Source organism: Anomalospiza imberbis, chromosome 18 (genome assembly GCF_031753505.1).
Source record: "Anomalospiza imberbis isolate Cuckoo-Finch-1a 21T00152 chromosome 18, ASM3175350v1, whole genome shotgun sequence".
Lineage (NCBI taxonomy): Eukaryota > Metazoa > Chordata > Aves > Passeriformes > Viduidae > Anomalospiza > Anomalospiza imberbis.
This window is the reverse complement of record NC_089698.1, coordinates 11,309,869-11,327,384: the sequence shown is the minus strand read 5'-3', so window position 1 is coordinate 11,327,384 and position 17,516 is coordinate 11,309,869. Positions and strand designations below refer to the sequence as shown.

Sequence of the window (17,516 nt, the reverse complement as noted above, 5' to 3'; positions counted from 1 at the left end):
CGCGCGCTGGCGGCCGGCCGGCGCTGAGGGGCGGCAGCCGGGGGCTCGGTAATGGCACACGGCGCCTTCGACTGTTTGGTCTATTTCGTTTGCCTCGAAGGGAGGAGTGGAGGTGTTTAGAGGCTGTTTTGACTTTTGGTTTTGTTTTTGCTATTAGCAGTTTTCAGTATTGGAGGTCGTAGGTTTCTTTCCGTACTGAGGGAAGGGTGGGGGTTGGGGAGGAGACAGCCCTCACGTATTCTATCAAACGTTACGGAATTCTGAGGGCAGGTTTTAACCAGATCCCTTTAAAATGCGCTTTTTTTTTTTTTTTTTCCTTTTGGGAAAATAAATTAGGTATTTCGTTTTCCTTTGCTTTAATTTTATTATTTTGAGTCCTCTCCGATTTTGGGCATTGGGCTGCTTCACTTGAATCCTTTAAAAAGCATACTGTCTATCAATTTTAACATCCTTCCTTGAAATGTTAAGCTTTCTCTCTCGCTCTTTTCTTTACAGTGTTCAGTGGGAATTAAACCAGATTAAGACAATTCAGCAGATGAACACACATTCGTGCTGATGATGCACGATTCCAGCCTCTTTCACAGTTTCCTGACAGTGTATGTTTACTAAAAGAGCTCCCTGGGGACACAGAGCACTGTTTGAAGTCAGTAGGTGTCTTTATGGTACATTATCTGCCCAGCCAGCAAGTACAGCCATTTGGAGCTATTTTTAGGGATAGGGAGAATCTTTCTCAGGAAGATTTGGGATGGCACAACCTCGAATCTCAACCTACTTCCCCCCTGATATAGACCCCACCAAAGCTGCTCTGGCCTTTGGGAGGAGGGCCCTTCCTAAACTGAATGAGGAGTTGCAGTCTCCCGAGCTGCTGACGCAGCAGCGGGCGCTGATGGCTCTCTGCGATCTGGTCCACGATCCAGAAAAAGTCTACCAGGCAATAGCATTAGGTAAGTGGTCTGTTCTCACTAGCTCTGACACAGTGGGGCAAGGCTGAGGGGGCAACCCCACTTCACTTTCTTCCATTACTTTTTTCTTACAATATCTTTGATGATGCACGATGCCCGGGAAACATTTCCTGTTTGTTTTACCTTAGAAAGGTAAAGGATATTATAGTACCATATGCATGACAGTTATTAGAAGAATTATCATCACTTTAGGATTCATCACTGGCTCACTGTAAGTTTTATCAACCCCTAAATACAAAAGTAGTGCAGAATCTTTCTTTCCATAGAGTCATAGAATTGTTGAGGTTGGGAAGGACCTCTGAGATAATCCAATTCAACTGTTAACTCTGCCCTGCCATGATCACCACTAAACCATGTCCTCAGACTTTATTCCAATTTTAGCTAATTCCTAACACAGGTTAATAAAAAAACCCCACCTAACTGGTTCAAAGTTAGAACCCCTTCACCGTCATCACCCACTCGCCTGGAACTTAATGAGAAATTAGAAAAGAAAGGAATATAACCAAATTTATCTTACTCATCAGGACTGCATCTGGCCACCACTTTTTGAAAGCCTGGAAGAATCCTGAGTTTTAATTTTGGTGGGGGGAAACCCCTAACCATAAGCTTATTTTTTCCATTTTTAGCAGTCTGTGGTATATCTACATAGCTCATTATATAACACAGAAAAAAAATCCTTGTTTGCTACTGCTTTTTTCTCCATTTACTTCCTTTGTGTTTTTTTCTCTCATAAAAGAGACTAGTCATGTTCAAAATTTATTAAATTAGTGTTTGATGAACAGTTGATTGCCAAGGCAATGTGAGATTGTTGTTAGTTTGGGGTTGTTATGTTTTTTGGCTTTGGTGAGTGCCATATGTGCATACACAATCATTAATGGTTCACCACATTTATTTCTGTTCAGAAAAGACAAGTGAGTGTCAATCCTGCAAAACATGCTTTTCTAAAGACATCAATAGCTCTACTGACTTATTTTTAGAGTTATGTCACTTTATATTTGCAGGATTAGGATTTAACTTGCTAAGGAGTCAGGATCTTGTTTGTAGCGTGACATTTTTGGCAGTAGGCCTTGAAATTTGAAAGTTTCTTCCTTACTTGAAATATGACAATGAGAATTTCACTGTCAGGACAAGCTGAAAATTCTGAGGCACTTCAAACTGTGAGATAAATGATGAATATTGCTATTTCAAATTAATGCTGGAAGTAAGAAATGTTCAAATGAATTCTGATGTCTCATAGGATTCTTGGATAGCCTGAAAACTTTGCTGGTGCATCAAGACCAAACTGTCCGGCAAAAAACAACAGAAGTTCTCTCTATAATGGCTTTGCATAGTATTGGCAGGTAGGTGCAATTCCAAAGTTTACTGAACTGTGAGGGAAGTGATGTTTCAGTGAGAAATAAGAGCAGAGTTCCTAAGTTTTGTCAGACAGATGCAGCGTAAAGAAGAGCAGTGAGGATTAAATATCTCAAACATATGCAAGTTTTATTATGTTGTGTTAAATCTGTCCTCCATTGTTGTTTCTAGGGAAGGGCTAATACGAAGTGGAGTAATTTCTGCCCTCAGTGGGCTCCTGGATGATCCAGTAGATATCTGTCGGAAGAACACCCATCAGATTTTTGATATGCTGACAAAATTACCTGAAGGTAGGAGGTTTTAAGCAGTTAAGTACTCAAGTAGACAACGCAGAGAGGAAATCAGGTAAATTCACCTATGCTCCAGATTTAATTTATTCCATTTCCCTTGAAACTCATATTTTAAAACAGTGTCTTGTCTAGTTTTGCTTATCTTAGTTTTCCTTAGTTAACTTTCTTAAGTTTTATGCAAGTAAAGGCCACCTGCTCAAGATAGAGTGCACTGCATGCTTGAATTGGTATTTCAGAATCTTGCATCAAAATTTCACTTTTTCCCTTTTGTTCAAGGTGTGGATCAGCTGTTCATCACAATACATTAGTTTCATAAGTGTTTTAATCTGAATATTAGTCTTAAACTTCTTTTCCAGTTGATAAAAATTATAATTTTAAAAATAAAATTTCAGTAGAAATTATCAGTTAAAAAGCCATGCTGTTTAAATTCATAGCAAAGTATATTGTCTGAGAAATTCAGTTTCATTACTTATGCTTAAAAAGAATGAAATGAATGCGTAGAGCCTTGCTAACTGTACATAAGTTCTAAAAAATCTAAAGATGTATTTTTTACTTGCAAGCAATCCTTTTTAAAATCTTCAATAATTCCATTCATATGAAGGACATTAATATGTTGGGCTAAACAACTTTGTGAACATCAGTATGGAAAAGTCTGTAAAAGCAGCTCTGAGTAATCACTCTTGGAAAAGGTGGGGTTTTTTTGAGTCATATATTCTGTTTATTTAGATAAAAATATAATGTATCTATAAAAATATACATGCCTGTATTTGAGGGCTGGAAGATAAATCCTGGAGCAGAATGGTGTCAGTGTAGAATGGACTCACGTGCAGAGGGCAATTTAAAAGGAAAACGAAAAGGTGCAATTTTTGCTATGATACAGTTCGGGGAAGTAGCAGGGATAACCACAAATATTTTCCAATAAGGAGTAAGAGTCACAAGGCCTGACATAATTCCTTTGACACATTACAGATACAGAAATAGTCTCTGCTTGGTAATTCAGCCCTTTTCAGCTAGCCAAGAAACTTTCTCTTTGCATTCACTTCTACATCTCACATCCAGAAAATGAGATTGGGTGTTGTCCTAGGGTAACAGATGTACCTTGGATCAGCTGGAGGAGGTCAGCAACTACTGCAGCACTCCACAGCTCTGTTTGTGCTGTTCTCTAGAGCTGAGGTCGTTTGCAGGGCCAATAAAGCAACATGTTCTGTGCTAGACAAAAAGGAACAGAAGCTGTACATGGCCTTGGCATGAAGTGTAGCTGTTTTAGCTGGGAAGTGGTCAGTGACTCCAGCTAGCTCTATGCCAGGCCACCTGGTCTTTCTCCAGACAGGAATAATTTAGGAAAATGTGGTTATTTTGAGCAAATCCACTTACAGAGTATTTTTGATTCCTAAATTTAAGGATGTGTACCAGTATCTTCCAGGAACTGTGGGATAGTTAAAAAACAAAAGGTGGGAGAATGCACAAAGACTGGGAGAACACTGAGGAGTAACATTTCCAGAAGGAACAACAGCTGAGTGAAAAAAATTAATGGGCAGAGAAAGACAAAAATAGATAGATATGTGTTCAGTAGAGGATAGAAGAGGGAGAAGGGCCAGCAGGAGAAAATTAGGAACATTAAAGAAATTAATATCAAAACTTCCTCTCTTTATAAAAACAATTAGTTGACATATATAATACTTGATAATGTTAGTGAAAGGGTGTTATGCAATGGTAAATGACCTCAGAAGTAGCAACTGCAAAAATAGTTCTAGGAAAAAATATCTTTCATTATGGTGTGATTAACACTGGAAAGGTTTAATAATTCTTGTCCATTACCTATCCTGCCATTTTTTGGTACTTAATCCTTTTAGGCAAAGGTTGAGGTGGAATGGATGGGGCAATGGATTTTTAAGCTTGCTGGAACCTCTGTTTGGGAAGAGCCCAAGAGGTGACATTTTCTCCTACACTGCTGACTCTTAGTGTCTCCACTCTTTCACTCTTGAAAAATCATAACCAATTGAATGTGTGGATAAGGACTCCTTAAGGATACCTTTTTCCCTTCAAAACTTGTTTTGCTGTATGGAGTGCAAATGCTGAAAGGACAGATGGCATTCCTACTGCAGCAGATGGGACATCTCTTCTGTGAATGTCATTGTTGCCCAGGTGAAGTGAAATCCCAGCTGTATTAATGCAGCTCTTTCAGGTGGCAGTGCACTGCATCACTGATAAAAATGAGAACTGAGAAAATAGATGCAAATTTATTGCATGATTTATCCAGGTGGATGACTAAGAGTCAAGGGATTTAATTTCAGCACCTGTCTTCAGCCAACAGACTTTTTAGTTCTAGCTTTGCTATGCCTCAGTTTTCTTATACAATCAGAATTTTTTGCACAGAAAACTCTGTATAAAACATAATTTATTTTAATATTTTGAATTCTTCAGAGAGAAAACAGAGTAACCATGAATTACTCAGAACACTAAAATCAAAAACATCATAGGAATTAAATTATTAGAGAGTTAATAGCAAGAAATTGCTATTCAGAAAACATGATGATGTGAGTTGATTATTTAAATGTAATTATTTACTTCTTTGTTCTTCCCCATGCCTCTGATTTTAAGTCAAGTAGGAGCACAGGTGGTGCTTCACTTTCATTTCTCCTTTCCAAGATAGCTTTCTCCCAATGAGGACTGGAACTGGCTGCTTTCCTTTAGAAATCCTCTTGGGCCTTTCTTAAAATGTCCTAGGTTCTCCTCTTCATCATCTCTAATACTTGTGGTAGAAGGACCTTCTTAGTTGAATAAAGATTTGGTTTTTAATATAAAGTGTCTGTTACCCTCCTGATAATTGACTACACTTTTGGTTTTATCCAGCTTTCTTACCTTGAAGCTATGCTGTAATGGATGCTGGCATTTTCTTGTCTCTTTTTTCACTAATCTGAATAGACCACAGTCCAATGAAAGAAAGAGGTGAAGGAGACACAACATCTAACTGGCCATTCATGGGAAGAGGGAGCCCTGACTCACTTCCCACCTTTTCCACAATTCAGCCAGCTAATAATTGGATATTACATGTAAAAAAGCAAATTAGACTAGAAATACTGCACAATTTCCCAGGTAAATGACCACAATTTAAGAGTAAACAAAGTTTAGAGGAACTTGTACTAGCAATTACTGTATACAGATTTAGTTTTTACAGATTAGTAAACTTGCCAAGCCAAGCAGTCTGAGTGCAAATATCCCAAGCAGGCAGCAGCTCCTCACTGCAAGTGAGACCTAAAAACTCTCTGAGTGCCATGACAGACAGATCTCTGTGTGCCTTTATACCTTGAAGGCACAGCCTCATTTGCTCTTTTGCCTCTACTCTTCAGGTGTAACAATTGGCAGGGAATGCTTAAAGGGACCCCACGTCTTCAGTACAGGGATAAAATATCTTGTTCGAAATTAGACAGATTAGAAGAAAACTTCACAAGCATTATCCAATTCAGCAACTGTCATAACACTATTTAATGAACACACTACAGACACATTCAGTATCATTTGAATTATTTATTTTTGAAGTGGACAATTTAAATGTTGATATTATTAACCATTTTGTTTTAATTTTCTTAGAGCCCTTGGCTGAGATTTCTTGCACTAATCATAGTACATAAGGGGAACAAAAGTAGAAGGTGATTTTCCAGTGTGCATGTGTGTCTGTGTCTCTGTGTACGTATGTGCTTTACAGTTATCAAACATTTATTTACACACCAACTCTACACTGATGTCTTTAAGAAGTCTTTTCTATGGCAGGGGAAAGAACCAAAGACTTAGGTCTATATCATCCATATGAGATTTTCCAGTGTAGTCCCACAGAGCTTCTTATGCATTCAAACTTTTGCAGGAATGTTAACTCCAGTAGTGTTTCTTTATGAGATGAAAGCTGGAGCTGAGGATTGCATCTCTTCAGTTTCCTTAACTTCACTAAACTGTAAATAATTTAAATTATTAAATTGAAATAACAAGACATTTAGTTATTGTTCATATCGCTCATCTTTAACCTTTTAATAACACATCACATTTAAAAAATAATTTTAAAAACCAACAAAAAAGACTTTTGAGGTTATACACTACACAATCTCCATGGCTCCTGCTTCTTGAGAAATCTGTTATAATATTACAATACCCAGAAGGTATTTGGAGCAGTGGAACAAAATTGTCCGTTGGCAACTTTCACATTCAGCAATCCAGACATTACAACAATAATTTAAAAAATTGCTTTGTGATTTATTTTTTTAATCTGTATTAAAAAAGGAACACTAACCTACTTCTTAAATATAATTTGGTTTTTCATGAAACACCACAAGATTTGGCAAAAAAAGATGTAAAAGAAGACTGTTTTGATGTATAAAACTCCTTAACAGTAGAAGAAACACCGACCTTAATTTGGCCTATTCAGAGATTCATTTCATGTAGTTTTGCTGCATATTTGAAGCCATAAAGAGCAGAAAGAGCTGCTAGTCAGTTAGGAACTCACAAAACAGTTGCGCACCAACAATTCCTTTAATAGGCAAGGTGTCCATGAGAAACAGTAAAGTAAAGCAGAGGTGTGTACATAGTATATGCTGAGAGTCATGTGCATGTGCATACATGATGGATGTGTACATACTCTTGACTGTGGATACCAATATCGTGGGTGCATGCCCACTCTCTACAGATTTAAGTAGTATTTAGCTTAAACTCTCTCATTCAGTAGGTTCTGGTTTGAACTAGCTTTTCTCCCCAGCACAAGCATTCTGCTCCCCACCCTGCAAACAAGTTCATCTGTCACGCACCAGATTTATATTTTTATGTCAATAAAATTTTAGGACAAGTGGATGAAGAGTCATTTCTTACACAGAACATGATAACACTCCCACTGTAGGAAATGGAATGAAACAAATGGGATAAAAGTGCAGTGACTGTGGTGAAACATCTCCACAGAGTTTGGCCTCAATCTCTTTTTTTCTTTTTGTTTGGGGTTTTTGAGTTTTTGGTTGGATTTTTTTTTTTCCACTGGGGGTGTTTGGTTTTCTTGGAGAGGAGGTTCTCACTCTCCAGAACATATATTTGGGGAAAATGATGTAGCAGGTTAAGGGGGCATAAGAGGAACTGTGTTCATATATCTGATTTCCCCCTTTTCTCTCCTTGGGCTATTAAGCATTGCCCAATTTTTTTCCACTAGAAGTGGAAGAAGTTAGCCCCTTTTTTATCACTCCAGGAAAACAGATTAAACCCAAGGATTCTTAGCAGAGGCCAATGTATTTGAGATTGTTCTGAATGATGACATCTGTCACTGCATCAAACACAAATTGTATGTTACTGGTATCAGTGGCACAGGTGAAGTGTGAGTAGATCTCCTTGGTCTCCTTGTTGCGATTCAAGTCCTCAAACTGGCGTTGGATGTAGACTGCTGCCTCCTCATAAGTGTTTTGGCCTTTGTATTCAGGAAAGCAGACTGTTAAGGGGATGCGTCGGATTTTTTCTGCCAGCAGATCTTTCTTATTCAAAAAAAGGATGAGGGAAGTGTTGATAAACCAGTTGTTGTTGCAGATGGAATCAAACAGACGCAAACTTTCTGCCATTCGACTCTGTAGGAGAGGAAACAACAGTGTCAGCAATAGTGCTTCAGCAGATCTGTGGAAAGCTCACAGCTCTGTCTGCTGCCCTGAGCAGGTAAACCCCATTTAAGAACAACTGAGCATGACCACCACAATTATGCTTGGAAATTAAAATCTAATGCTGCTGTTGACTGAAAGAAGAGAGGTCTTTTTTTAAAAAATCAGCAGCTGTCCTGGAGTATTGCTGCCGCTGTGACACTTACACGGATGCAGCTGGAGCTGTCCATGGTACCGGCTCTTGGGAGGCTGTGTTATTGCTTGGTTTACAGCTATAAGTGAAAATAAATGTCATGTTTTGAATAGAAAATATTATATATTATTAAAAGAAATATCACTCCAGTAAAAAAGTAGATACAGAAAATGTCTTAATCAGGCATTTTGGCAAGGTCAGTATTTTTCCAGCCTGTTTAGGTTTGAGAAAATGTTATGCATACATCATGAGTCATGGGAATGATCCAGGGTAAGTGAACAGCAGGGATTTGGGATATCAAAAACCAAGGGTATATTTGGTTTACAAGACTATTTGCAAATATGTATGTGTTCCATTTGTCTGGCTTGTGTTCAGAGGGGATGAAAAAAATCAGAGTCTGGGCATTTTTGCTGTTGTTTAACTGTGAAGTATTCTGGCCAGTTCTCCAGTTGGGAAGGAACAAACAGTGGAGGAAAGAGGGTGACTTTGGCTTTTAATAAAAATAAAGCATTTCTAATATAAATTCTAAATTCTCCTGCAATTTGTATCAGCTGTGTCTAGTGCATCTCCCTTGACTTCAGTAGAGTCACCTGCTGAGAGGAAGAGATAATAATCATGCACTGTTTATTACACAAAAACTAATAGAAAATATAATTTATTTAAAATTTACTTTTTATTTTGTTTTATTTGGAAACGAAATGTATTGTTATTATTTCAAAGGAAATCTGCAACAGTTTTGATCATTATTGTTACACTAAAACTGTATACTGAAAAAAATGCCCCTTAAAAATGCATAGTTGCTGAAATAGGAGCAGACTGGTTTACATAAGCTTTTCAAATTACCTCTTATATTTTCCTCACTTTGTGTTATTACTCCTTTCCATTTGCTAAGGGTTGCCTTGGTCAGAATTGCATCGTGTGTTCTCTGAGTTCCATGAAGGCTGTGAATTAGCTCTGTGTTCACAGTGAAACCCAGGCCTGGTGGCAGTTGCTGGTCATTCCCAAAGCCCCGGGCGTGCCGGGAAGGCTGGCACTGCCTGGGCAGCCAGGGGCAAAGCTGACTCACCAGCCTCTCGAGGCACACTGAAACACAAGCTCAGTCAGACAGTTCCGATTTGGGAGCTGTTTGTTGACTTCTTCCTTTGTAAGGTGGGGTCATCTGACACTCCAGCCTAATTTATATAGAGACAGATTTATAGGTGTAAAAACATAGCTTTAAAAATATGTTTGTGCATTTATTTTCACACTGCAAACACTGACACAACAGATAATCCCCTGAAATATCATAGATCTGTTTTCCTTTCCTGATTTCATAGCTGATAAATAACCAAGCAAGAAATTTTTATCTCAGTAAAAATGCTTTTGCTACTAATAGTCTGGAAAAAAATCTTTTAGAGCTAATATAGGTTTTTGGCCAGCTCTCAGAACAATCATACCAACAGGATATTGCCTTTTAAGAGGTTTGTGTTCATTACTCTATTTTGTAGTGAATCATAACACTGTCACTCCACTACCAAATCCTCCACTGGAATCTGTAATCCAAGGACAAAAGCAGAGAGTTAAAACCCTTCTATAAATTGGGAGATATTATGAACGCGTACAAGAGGGCAGACAGTTTTAAATTATTGTAAACATGGTGATCTCTTGTGGGATGTAGAGAAAATATTAGTAAATTGTTGATCCTGACACCAAAGAAATTTCTTCTTCAATGTAATATTTTAATATTAGCTCAATAGCTGAAAGTCATAATATCCTTAACTAAACTGAATACCATTTCTTTTCGTTAAAAAGCAAGTAAGCCAACCAAGAATCATTTCCAATAAAAATGCAGGTGATATTATGCCAGTGCTAGGCTGTGGTTGCATGGTATAAATGTGTGATATACCTTGGGAAATGAACCCCAAAGCCAGGTCATGATTTTAATAGCCAAAGAAGGAAAATATATCACTGAACAATGAGGAAATGTATCAGAAAGGAAAACCCAAGTCTTACAATCTTGCAGCCATATAGTGGAAGGGAGCTTAAATACCATCTAGTTCCAAATCTCCTGCCATGGCCATGGACACCTTCCACTCTCACCCAGCCTGGCCTTGAATGCTTCCAGGGATGGGGCATCCAAAAATTCTCTGGGCAACCTGTACCACTCTCACAGGGAAGAGTTTCTTATTAATACCTAATCTGAATCTACTGTCCTACAGTTTGAAGTCATTCCCCCTTGTCCTGTCACTGCAGGCCCTTGTATTTAGTGTCTCTCCAACTTCCTTGTTGGTTCCTTTCATGTACTGGAAGGCCACAATAAGGTCACCCCTAACCCTTGTCTTCTCCAGGCTGAACAATCCAATTTTTCTCAGCCTTTCCTTATATGAGAGGTGCTCCATGCCACTAATCAACTTGGTGATCTTCCTCTGACTCACTCCAACTCTGAACTTACTTTATTCTTACTGTGCTGGGACCCCAGGGCTGCGTGCAGCTCTGCAGGTAGGTTCTCACCTCAGTGGGGCAGAGGGGCAGAATCCCCCCCTCCCCTGCTGCCCACGCTGGAGGCTCAGCTCAGCACAGGGAGGTTTCTGCGTCCCGCACACACGGACAGGGCAGGGCCAGCCCTCACCCACCAGCATCTCTGAGTCCTTCTCCCCAGCACTGCTCCATCTCCTCATCCCACATGATTTCTTGCCATATCTTAGGTGATATATCCATAGTTCTAAGGTCAAGGCTGACACTAAACCTGCACGGTATATCCACTCATATACTCCCAGCATTACAGGCTCATTTCTGCTTTTGACAGTATTGTAAAATTACTTTACATATCATAGGGAAAGTGAACTTGAGAGGGCTTTGGCTTATTATAATAAAAATAGAATAAATTGTTGTATGACTTCCAAAGGTGTAATAAAACATAGTAAAATAATGATAGGCATTCTTTTCTGCAGTGTCTTTTCCAGTTCTGCAATCCTGAAGGGAGTACATAGCCAGGTGGTCAGAAAAAAATGTGCTGCTGTAATTTTATAATTACACACAAGCTGGGGCATAAGCAAGATAATGCCAATGCCTTACCCAGATGGCCTTGTTGGGGGCTAATTGCAAATTCTTCTCTGAGCATAAGAACAAGGAACTGGTTGCTTAAGGGAAAGAACATGCTAAGGAACAGATGGCTGCTTCTATGCTTCCAAGAGTTTGCAGAGGCACAAACATCCCTGGTCATCCTCTGGAACAGCAGAGGTGTGCTTAGCAGGAAAGAGTTCTGAACAAGTAAGCATTTTCAAAAGGGAAGACCCAGTTATCAAGATAGCAAGTAATTAAAAGAACAGAGTTTGTAAATGGAGCCAAATTGTAATGTAATATCTCCTTTCAGCTTTCACGTTAAAGCTTTCTAGTCACAGCTGGGAGAGCTTTGAAATTAAAAATGAAAATCTATGAAGAGAGAAACTATCACAAATAGGGGGATTAACTGTCATTTGTATAAAAGCTTAAGAACTTCATCTTTCAGTCATTATATATCTTTCATCATCGTTATTTTAAAACTGGTAGGCACTTGGGGATTTGAAAACCCTAACTAAACCAAGTAAAATTTATCTTGTGTAAGCCATAAACAATAATGAACAAAAATTGTGCAGGAATAGTAATATTTACTTTCTAGAAAAGTTAGAAAATCTTTAAATGTCAGTAAATCTTGGAATAACCAGTGGAAGCTATTACCATTTTCCTGTAGAGGCTTTCATTGCAATAGTGGCTGACATTTAGCATATGCTGTTAGCTATGAGCTATTTCACAAAATGGCATGAAACTCTCTATTTCAAATCTCTTCTTTAGAGATCCATGACTTAAAATCTTCTGAAGAAAGCAGATGAAGCTAAAGTATTTGAGGAAGGGGTAGTGGGGTAAAAAGGTAATTGAATCAGTTGGATGTTTTTCATTAAGGTTAATAGATTTAAAAAAATGGAATCCATTCTGAAATAAGGACTGTCTACAAAACGAATGAAGGAAATACCGTTGCCCAGGATGCTCATAGTCAAAGCAGTTCAGGAATTCAAACTATGCTTGAGTAAAGGCAGAGGGAAAACAGAAGAATTTCACAAACAAAAATACATAAAGCAAATGATAGCTTGGGTAAATACAAAGAGGCACTCTTTTCTTGTAAAAAAGACTACAATGAGTGCTAGTTGAAATGTCCTTCCTGTGTAGCAGTCAGGCAGTCCTGACTGAGTGCTGGATAAGAGAGGTATACAAAACTATTGTATGATTCATCTTTTGCTCAAAGTAAGAAGACTTCTACAAGAATGTATATGCTCAGGTAGCTGCTGGACAAAATGGGGAAAATTATGATAATGAGTTTTTAAAAATTTATTTCATCTAAAAATCCGAAAGAAGAAACTGTCTGTTGGAGAGAAATAAATAGACTTAATCCAACACCTCTCAAAGAAATTAAGAGCCCCATTGAGGTAGAATTAAACTGGGATAAAACTCTTTACCTGGGTTGTCCTTTGTATATCTGTTTTTAGCCTTGGCATCTCCCAGAAGGGATGGGGTAAGCAACAGGGATGTGACTAGACTGAATTGTTTTGGTTTCTAAACTTTTTCTTCCTAATCCTAGGAGCCCAAAGTTTTCCTGGAGAATGTTGGAATTCTAAACTGTCAAAATTAGAAGAGGTGACATAGAAGAGTAAGTCCCACTGTGAATTCACTAAGAAGTGTTCTTAAGTCACTTAGCAGCTTAACTTATTATCCCAGCAGACAAACTCATTATCCCATCACCCAAACAATTTATTACATTGGTGTAAAACCACTGCAGGAAATCCTGCTCAGTCACGTTGAAAACAAAACAGGAAGGAGCTCGGGCAAATAAAAGCAGCTATGTCAATATAGCACCTATGATACAGATACATACATGCACATGCTGTCGCCCTGTTCTTTTGAGAGTTTTAAAGTTCTTCTAAAAGTTCCTATACCTTCTGATATTTACATATTTCAACTGAGTTTTCTCACACATGTTCATGTAAATAGTGATTGCTTTGCATTCTTCTTTGTGGGTGGAGAGAATTGATGGACTGTTGGTTTGACCAGTGTGGTTGGAGAGGTGGCAGTTTCACCCTCCAATCCACTGTCACTTTTGCTATTGTATATATACTGGAGTCAGAAAATAAAGTTTGCTTTTTTGGGTTCTTTTTCTTTCCTTTTACATCTAGCCTGCTTCTGTGAGTTATTTTGTGTCGCAGTGTGACACACATACCATCTATTTATGTCCTTCCTACCAAAATGCCTTTCAGTGTCCTGCATATAGGAGGACTGTGAAGTGTAGAAAGGTGAAAACCTAACATAGCATGTTAGTTTATGCCACCACAATGAAGGGAAATTGAAAGGGATGGTAAAAGGTTTTATGTTGTAGGAATATTGAATCGCTACTATGAAATGAGCTTATAGAAGGCTAAGAAACATATGTATTATGAAGTGGAGCCCTGAAGAAATTTTGTGTGATTTTGATAGGGAGATACCTATTTCTATGGTGAGGGCAAAAAAATTTATTAAGCACAAAACAAGTTTGTTTGGAGGTTGTTTTTTTTTTTTTAATCAGATTCATTCTTAAATCAGGAGGAAACTATATATTAGCAAACAAAATTTGTAAGCTACCAAATAAATTCTTCTTTATTTTAAAAATAATGTCCTGTAATTGTTCATCCTTGCAGTTTTTACATGCAAATGTAGAACTGGTAGAGGAGGCAGTAGTCAGTATTTGATACCTCTTGTTCAGAGAAGCAAGGGAGAATAAATCTTATAAAGTGGTAGTGCAGCATACTATTTCCCACGATGGTTTCCTGTTGAATATTGCTATTGTCTTTACATAGAACTCTGTAGATGATAACTGAATCCGGCAGTATGAATGAGAATTACAAGGGGACCTTTAGGCTTGGCTATTGTATAGGATGACAATGAACAACATCACGAATATTTTATCATGCATGTTCTCTGTGACTGAGAAAACCCTGCAGTGTTACTAAGGCTTTCTGTGGACTAAACCAGACAAGGCAGATTTAATTGGGAATGTTAGTTTAACAGAGTCCTGAACATTTGTCTTGGAAAATTAATCCCTGAAACTTTTCAGGCCTGCAGCAAGTCATGTCTTAGGAGTGCATACTCAGTGAAACATTGGTATGTAGTTGTTACTTACGTGTAATACTTGTGCCAGTGACAGATGGGGGTAAAGCAATCTTTAATACTATCTATCAAAACTATTTTATATTCCTAGATCAGGAACAATGCAGAATTGTTAATCCTACTAAGTACAGTCTGACACCAAGCTATGGTTGTAGTAAAAGAAGCTGAGCTGAGAAAGAAGTTTGATTAAATTTCCTGACTGGATGATTAGATTTTGAGCAAGAGGATTTCCAAGCAAAGGGGCAGGACAGCAGGTGCTTCTGCTAGGACCTATAAATTAAAGGGAATTTAAAGAAATTATATATAGAAAACTCTTAGAAGAACAGTGAAAAAGTTACTGAGTTCAAGGATCAGAAAGGGTGGGACATTCATCATTCCATAGAAATGGCAGAAGATCCAGATAAAGGCTACTCCTGTATGTCTGGCCAGAGTATTAAAGGCTGTTCCACAAACAAGAAAAGGGGCAACATAGAAATGGAGAGATACTCATAAACTGATTTATTCTTGTGACTGGCTATACATATCTTTTAAGTAAGCTGAAGTACAGGACAATTATATTTAGAAGTCACAAAATGGGCATGTGATAGGTGTTATATTTATCACTACCCATAAGAGAATTCCAAGTCCAGAGGAAAGTTCTAGAAAAAGGTATGTTCAAGAGAACAGAAATATGGGGCAGTCAATATTGGTCCTGTGCCTGACAGAACAGCCACACAAGTCAACGTTTCTGGGAAGCAGTAATAGGGATAGATTGGCAAAAGTAATGCTGCTGCAGCTGACAAAAGAAACTTAATGTCTCAATGGGCCAGCATAATAAAACCTACACATTTCCCAGACAGTGTCCAGCCAGGGCAGTGCTGCCAGGCCTGCAGTAAACGTACCCAAGAGAATCACAAAAGGGCAGGTAGCTTGGTTTTTATCCTTAAGGGAGTGCTTGCTGTGTATCAGTTGCTCAGCAAACAACTGTTAACATTCTGCTTTTACTGCCCCAAAGTCAGCAAAGTTTCATGCTACAGAAGCCTCTGGCTGCTGAGTTACGAGTGCATGTGCTCTGCTCCTCTGTGGATCATTTTGGGGCACAAGCAGTACTAACAGGGCAAACATCCCATAAAGGGAATATGAAAATAAATCTCCAGGGTCTTTCACAGTGCCAGCAGATTAAGATTTCCTGAGTACAAATTAGGATCTTCATGTCATTCTAAGAAGTAAATTTTGAGTTTATAATACCTATTTTTGCTTTGGGGGTAAGAGTTTTTAAAGCATTGTCCCAGACAAGCTGCATATTTCTGGAGGTTAGCAAAAATCTAGCTTAAAAACATTTTCTTGATAAAAGCATATTCATTTAAAATGTCACAGTTCTTGAAAACATATTGAAAGTGTCATTAAAATCCATATTTCAATTGTAAATACCTGGATGTTTTATCCTTAGATTGAGCTTTTTATGTGGTAGTCCAGCTTTTCTATTCCTGGTAATGTACTTCATTTACTTTCAACACTTAGTGTTTTCAACTGGGGTGGGTTTTTTGATTCTGTTTTCTTCCAGGTCTTTAGATTGCTTGCTTAGCTCAAGGGCAAAAGGACCATTTCAAGCATATATTCCACATAGCTGAAATTTGCATAGTTTTACATATAAAGTGGTCCAGGACTTTAGCTGTCCTTGTTTGAGACCCTTAAGCTTACTGTCAGCCTTCTGTGTCTAGACATTCATAGAACAACAGAATGGTTTAAGTTGAAAGGGACCTTTAGGATCACCTAGTTCCAGCTCCTGCCATGGCAGAGACACTCTGCTAGACCAGGTCCCATCCAGCCTGGCCTTGGGACACTTCCAGGAATGGGGCATCCACAGCTTCTCCAGGCAACCTGTCCCAGGGCCTCACCACCTTCATAGTTAATAATTTCTTCCTAATTTCCAATCTGCATCTACCCAGAAGACAGAACTTAACTCTGCATTGACCTTCAAGGAGAGGCTGAGGGAGCTGAGCTTGTTTGAGCTGGCAAAGAAGAGGCCAAAGGGTGACAGCCTACAATTACTTGAAGTAATGGTGACACGGAACTCTTCCCAGCAGTATTAGAGGAAAGAATAAGCAGCAATGAACATGAAATGAAGATTGGGAGGTTCTGATTAGATGTTAGGTTTTCTCCAGAAGACTAGCAGAGCTCTGCAACAATTTGCTGAGTTTTGTGAAATCTACATCCATAGAGGATTTTCACTCAACTCACTGATAAAGCCATAGCTGGCCTGATTTACTGTTGGCAGTAGTCCAGACCTTTAGGGATCACATCCAGCCTACATTTCTGTAATTCCATGCAATGTAAAAAACATATTTATAGTTGAATGCTTAAATAAGAAATCACTTTTACACACACAGTTCTGAGCAGGTCTCAAACTTTGCCTCCCAAAGAGATGAATTCAAGCACAAGGGCTGTCCTTTGATGGAAAGAGTCACTATCCCATTGCTGAGGCAGGATGAAAAGGAAATGTTGTTATGAGTTAAGTTAATGAATGGAGTTGTGGCCTTTCTGGAATATCCAGGGTTTACTCTTCTCAGTTCTTTGATGCTCTCTAGTCCTTGGAATAGCCCTTAAGCTACTGAAATAGTGCAGAAATCTGCAAGAGAACTACACAGGAATACACAAGTGAGAGAAATGGTTATTCACTCTTTCAGGCTACTGACTAACCTACTTTTGTATAGTTTATTCATAACCCAAGCTTTTGCTGATACTGTCTGTGTAAAGAAAGAATGCTTTTCATTGCACCTTCTTTGAAATGGGCATTTTTCTAATACATTGCAGAGGGGGAAAGGATATTAATAGGGTGAATATTGCTTTCTGACAATTGTCTTAATCGAAGTAAAACAATATATTGGCTACATAAGAGGAAATTAATATTTCTTTTTAAAATGGCAGGGGAACAGATTGCAAAATCTTGTGCCTGTGAATGCCCTTTCTCTGG

General features: G+C 38.4%; 2 protein-coding genes across 4 annotated transcripts in view; one reads left to right on the top strand and one right to left on the bottom strand.

The window, feature by feature from the left end:
* The first annotated feature begins 38 nt into the window (after positions 1-38).
* The window catches only part of RSPH14 (radial spoke head 14 homolog), a 72,751-nt gene continuing 55,273 nt past the window's right edge, over positions 39-17,516 (top strand). Inside the window, exons 1-5 of one of the 2 annotated variants that reach the window (XM_068209071.1) lie at positions 39-48; positions 496-596; positions 713-944; positions 2,200-2,302; positions 2,487-2,605. In XM_068209071.1, the coding sequence (XP_068065172.1) occupies positions 746-944; positions 2,200-2,302; positions 2,487-2,605 (421 nt within the window). In that variant the 5' untranslated portion in view covers positions 39-48; positions 496-596; positions 713-745. Of the gene's footprint in view, positions 49-495; positions 945-2,199; positions 2,303-2,486; positions 2,606-17,516 lie in introns of both variants that reach the window. The other variant, XM_068209070.1, reaches the window with a different exon arrangement.
* The window catches only part of GNAZ (G protein subunit alpha z), a 50,458-nt gene continuing 39,060 nt past the window's right edge, over positions 6,119-17,516 (bottom strand). For both annotated transcript variants that reach the window (XM_068209069.1, XM_068209068.1), the window contains one exon: positions 6,119-8,193. In XM_068209069.1, coding sequence (XP_068065170.1) covers positions 7,849-8,193 — 345 coding nt within the window. In that variant the 3' untranslated portion in view covers positions 6,119-7,848. The remainder of the gene's footprint in view (positions 8,194-17,516) is intronic.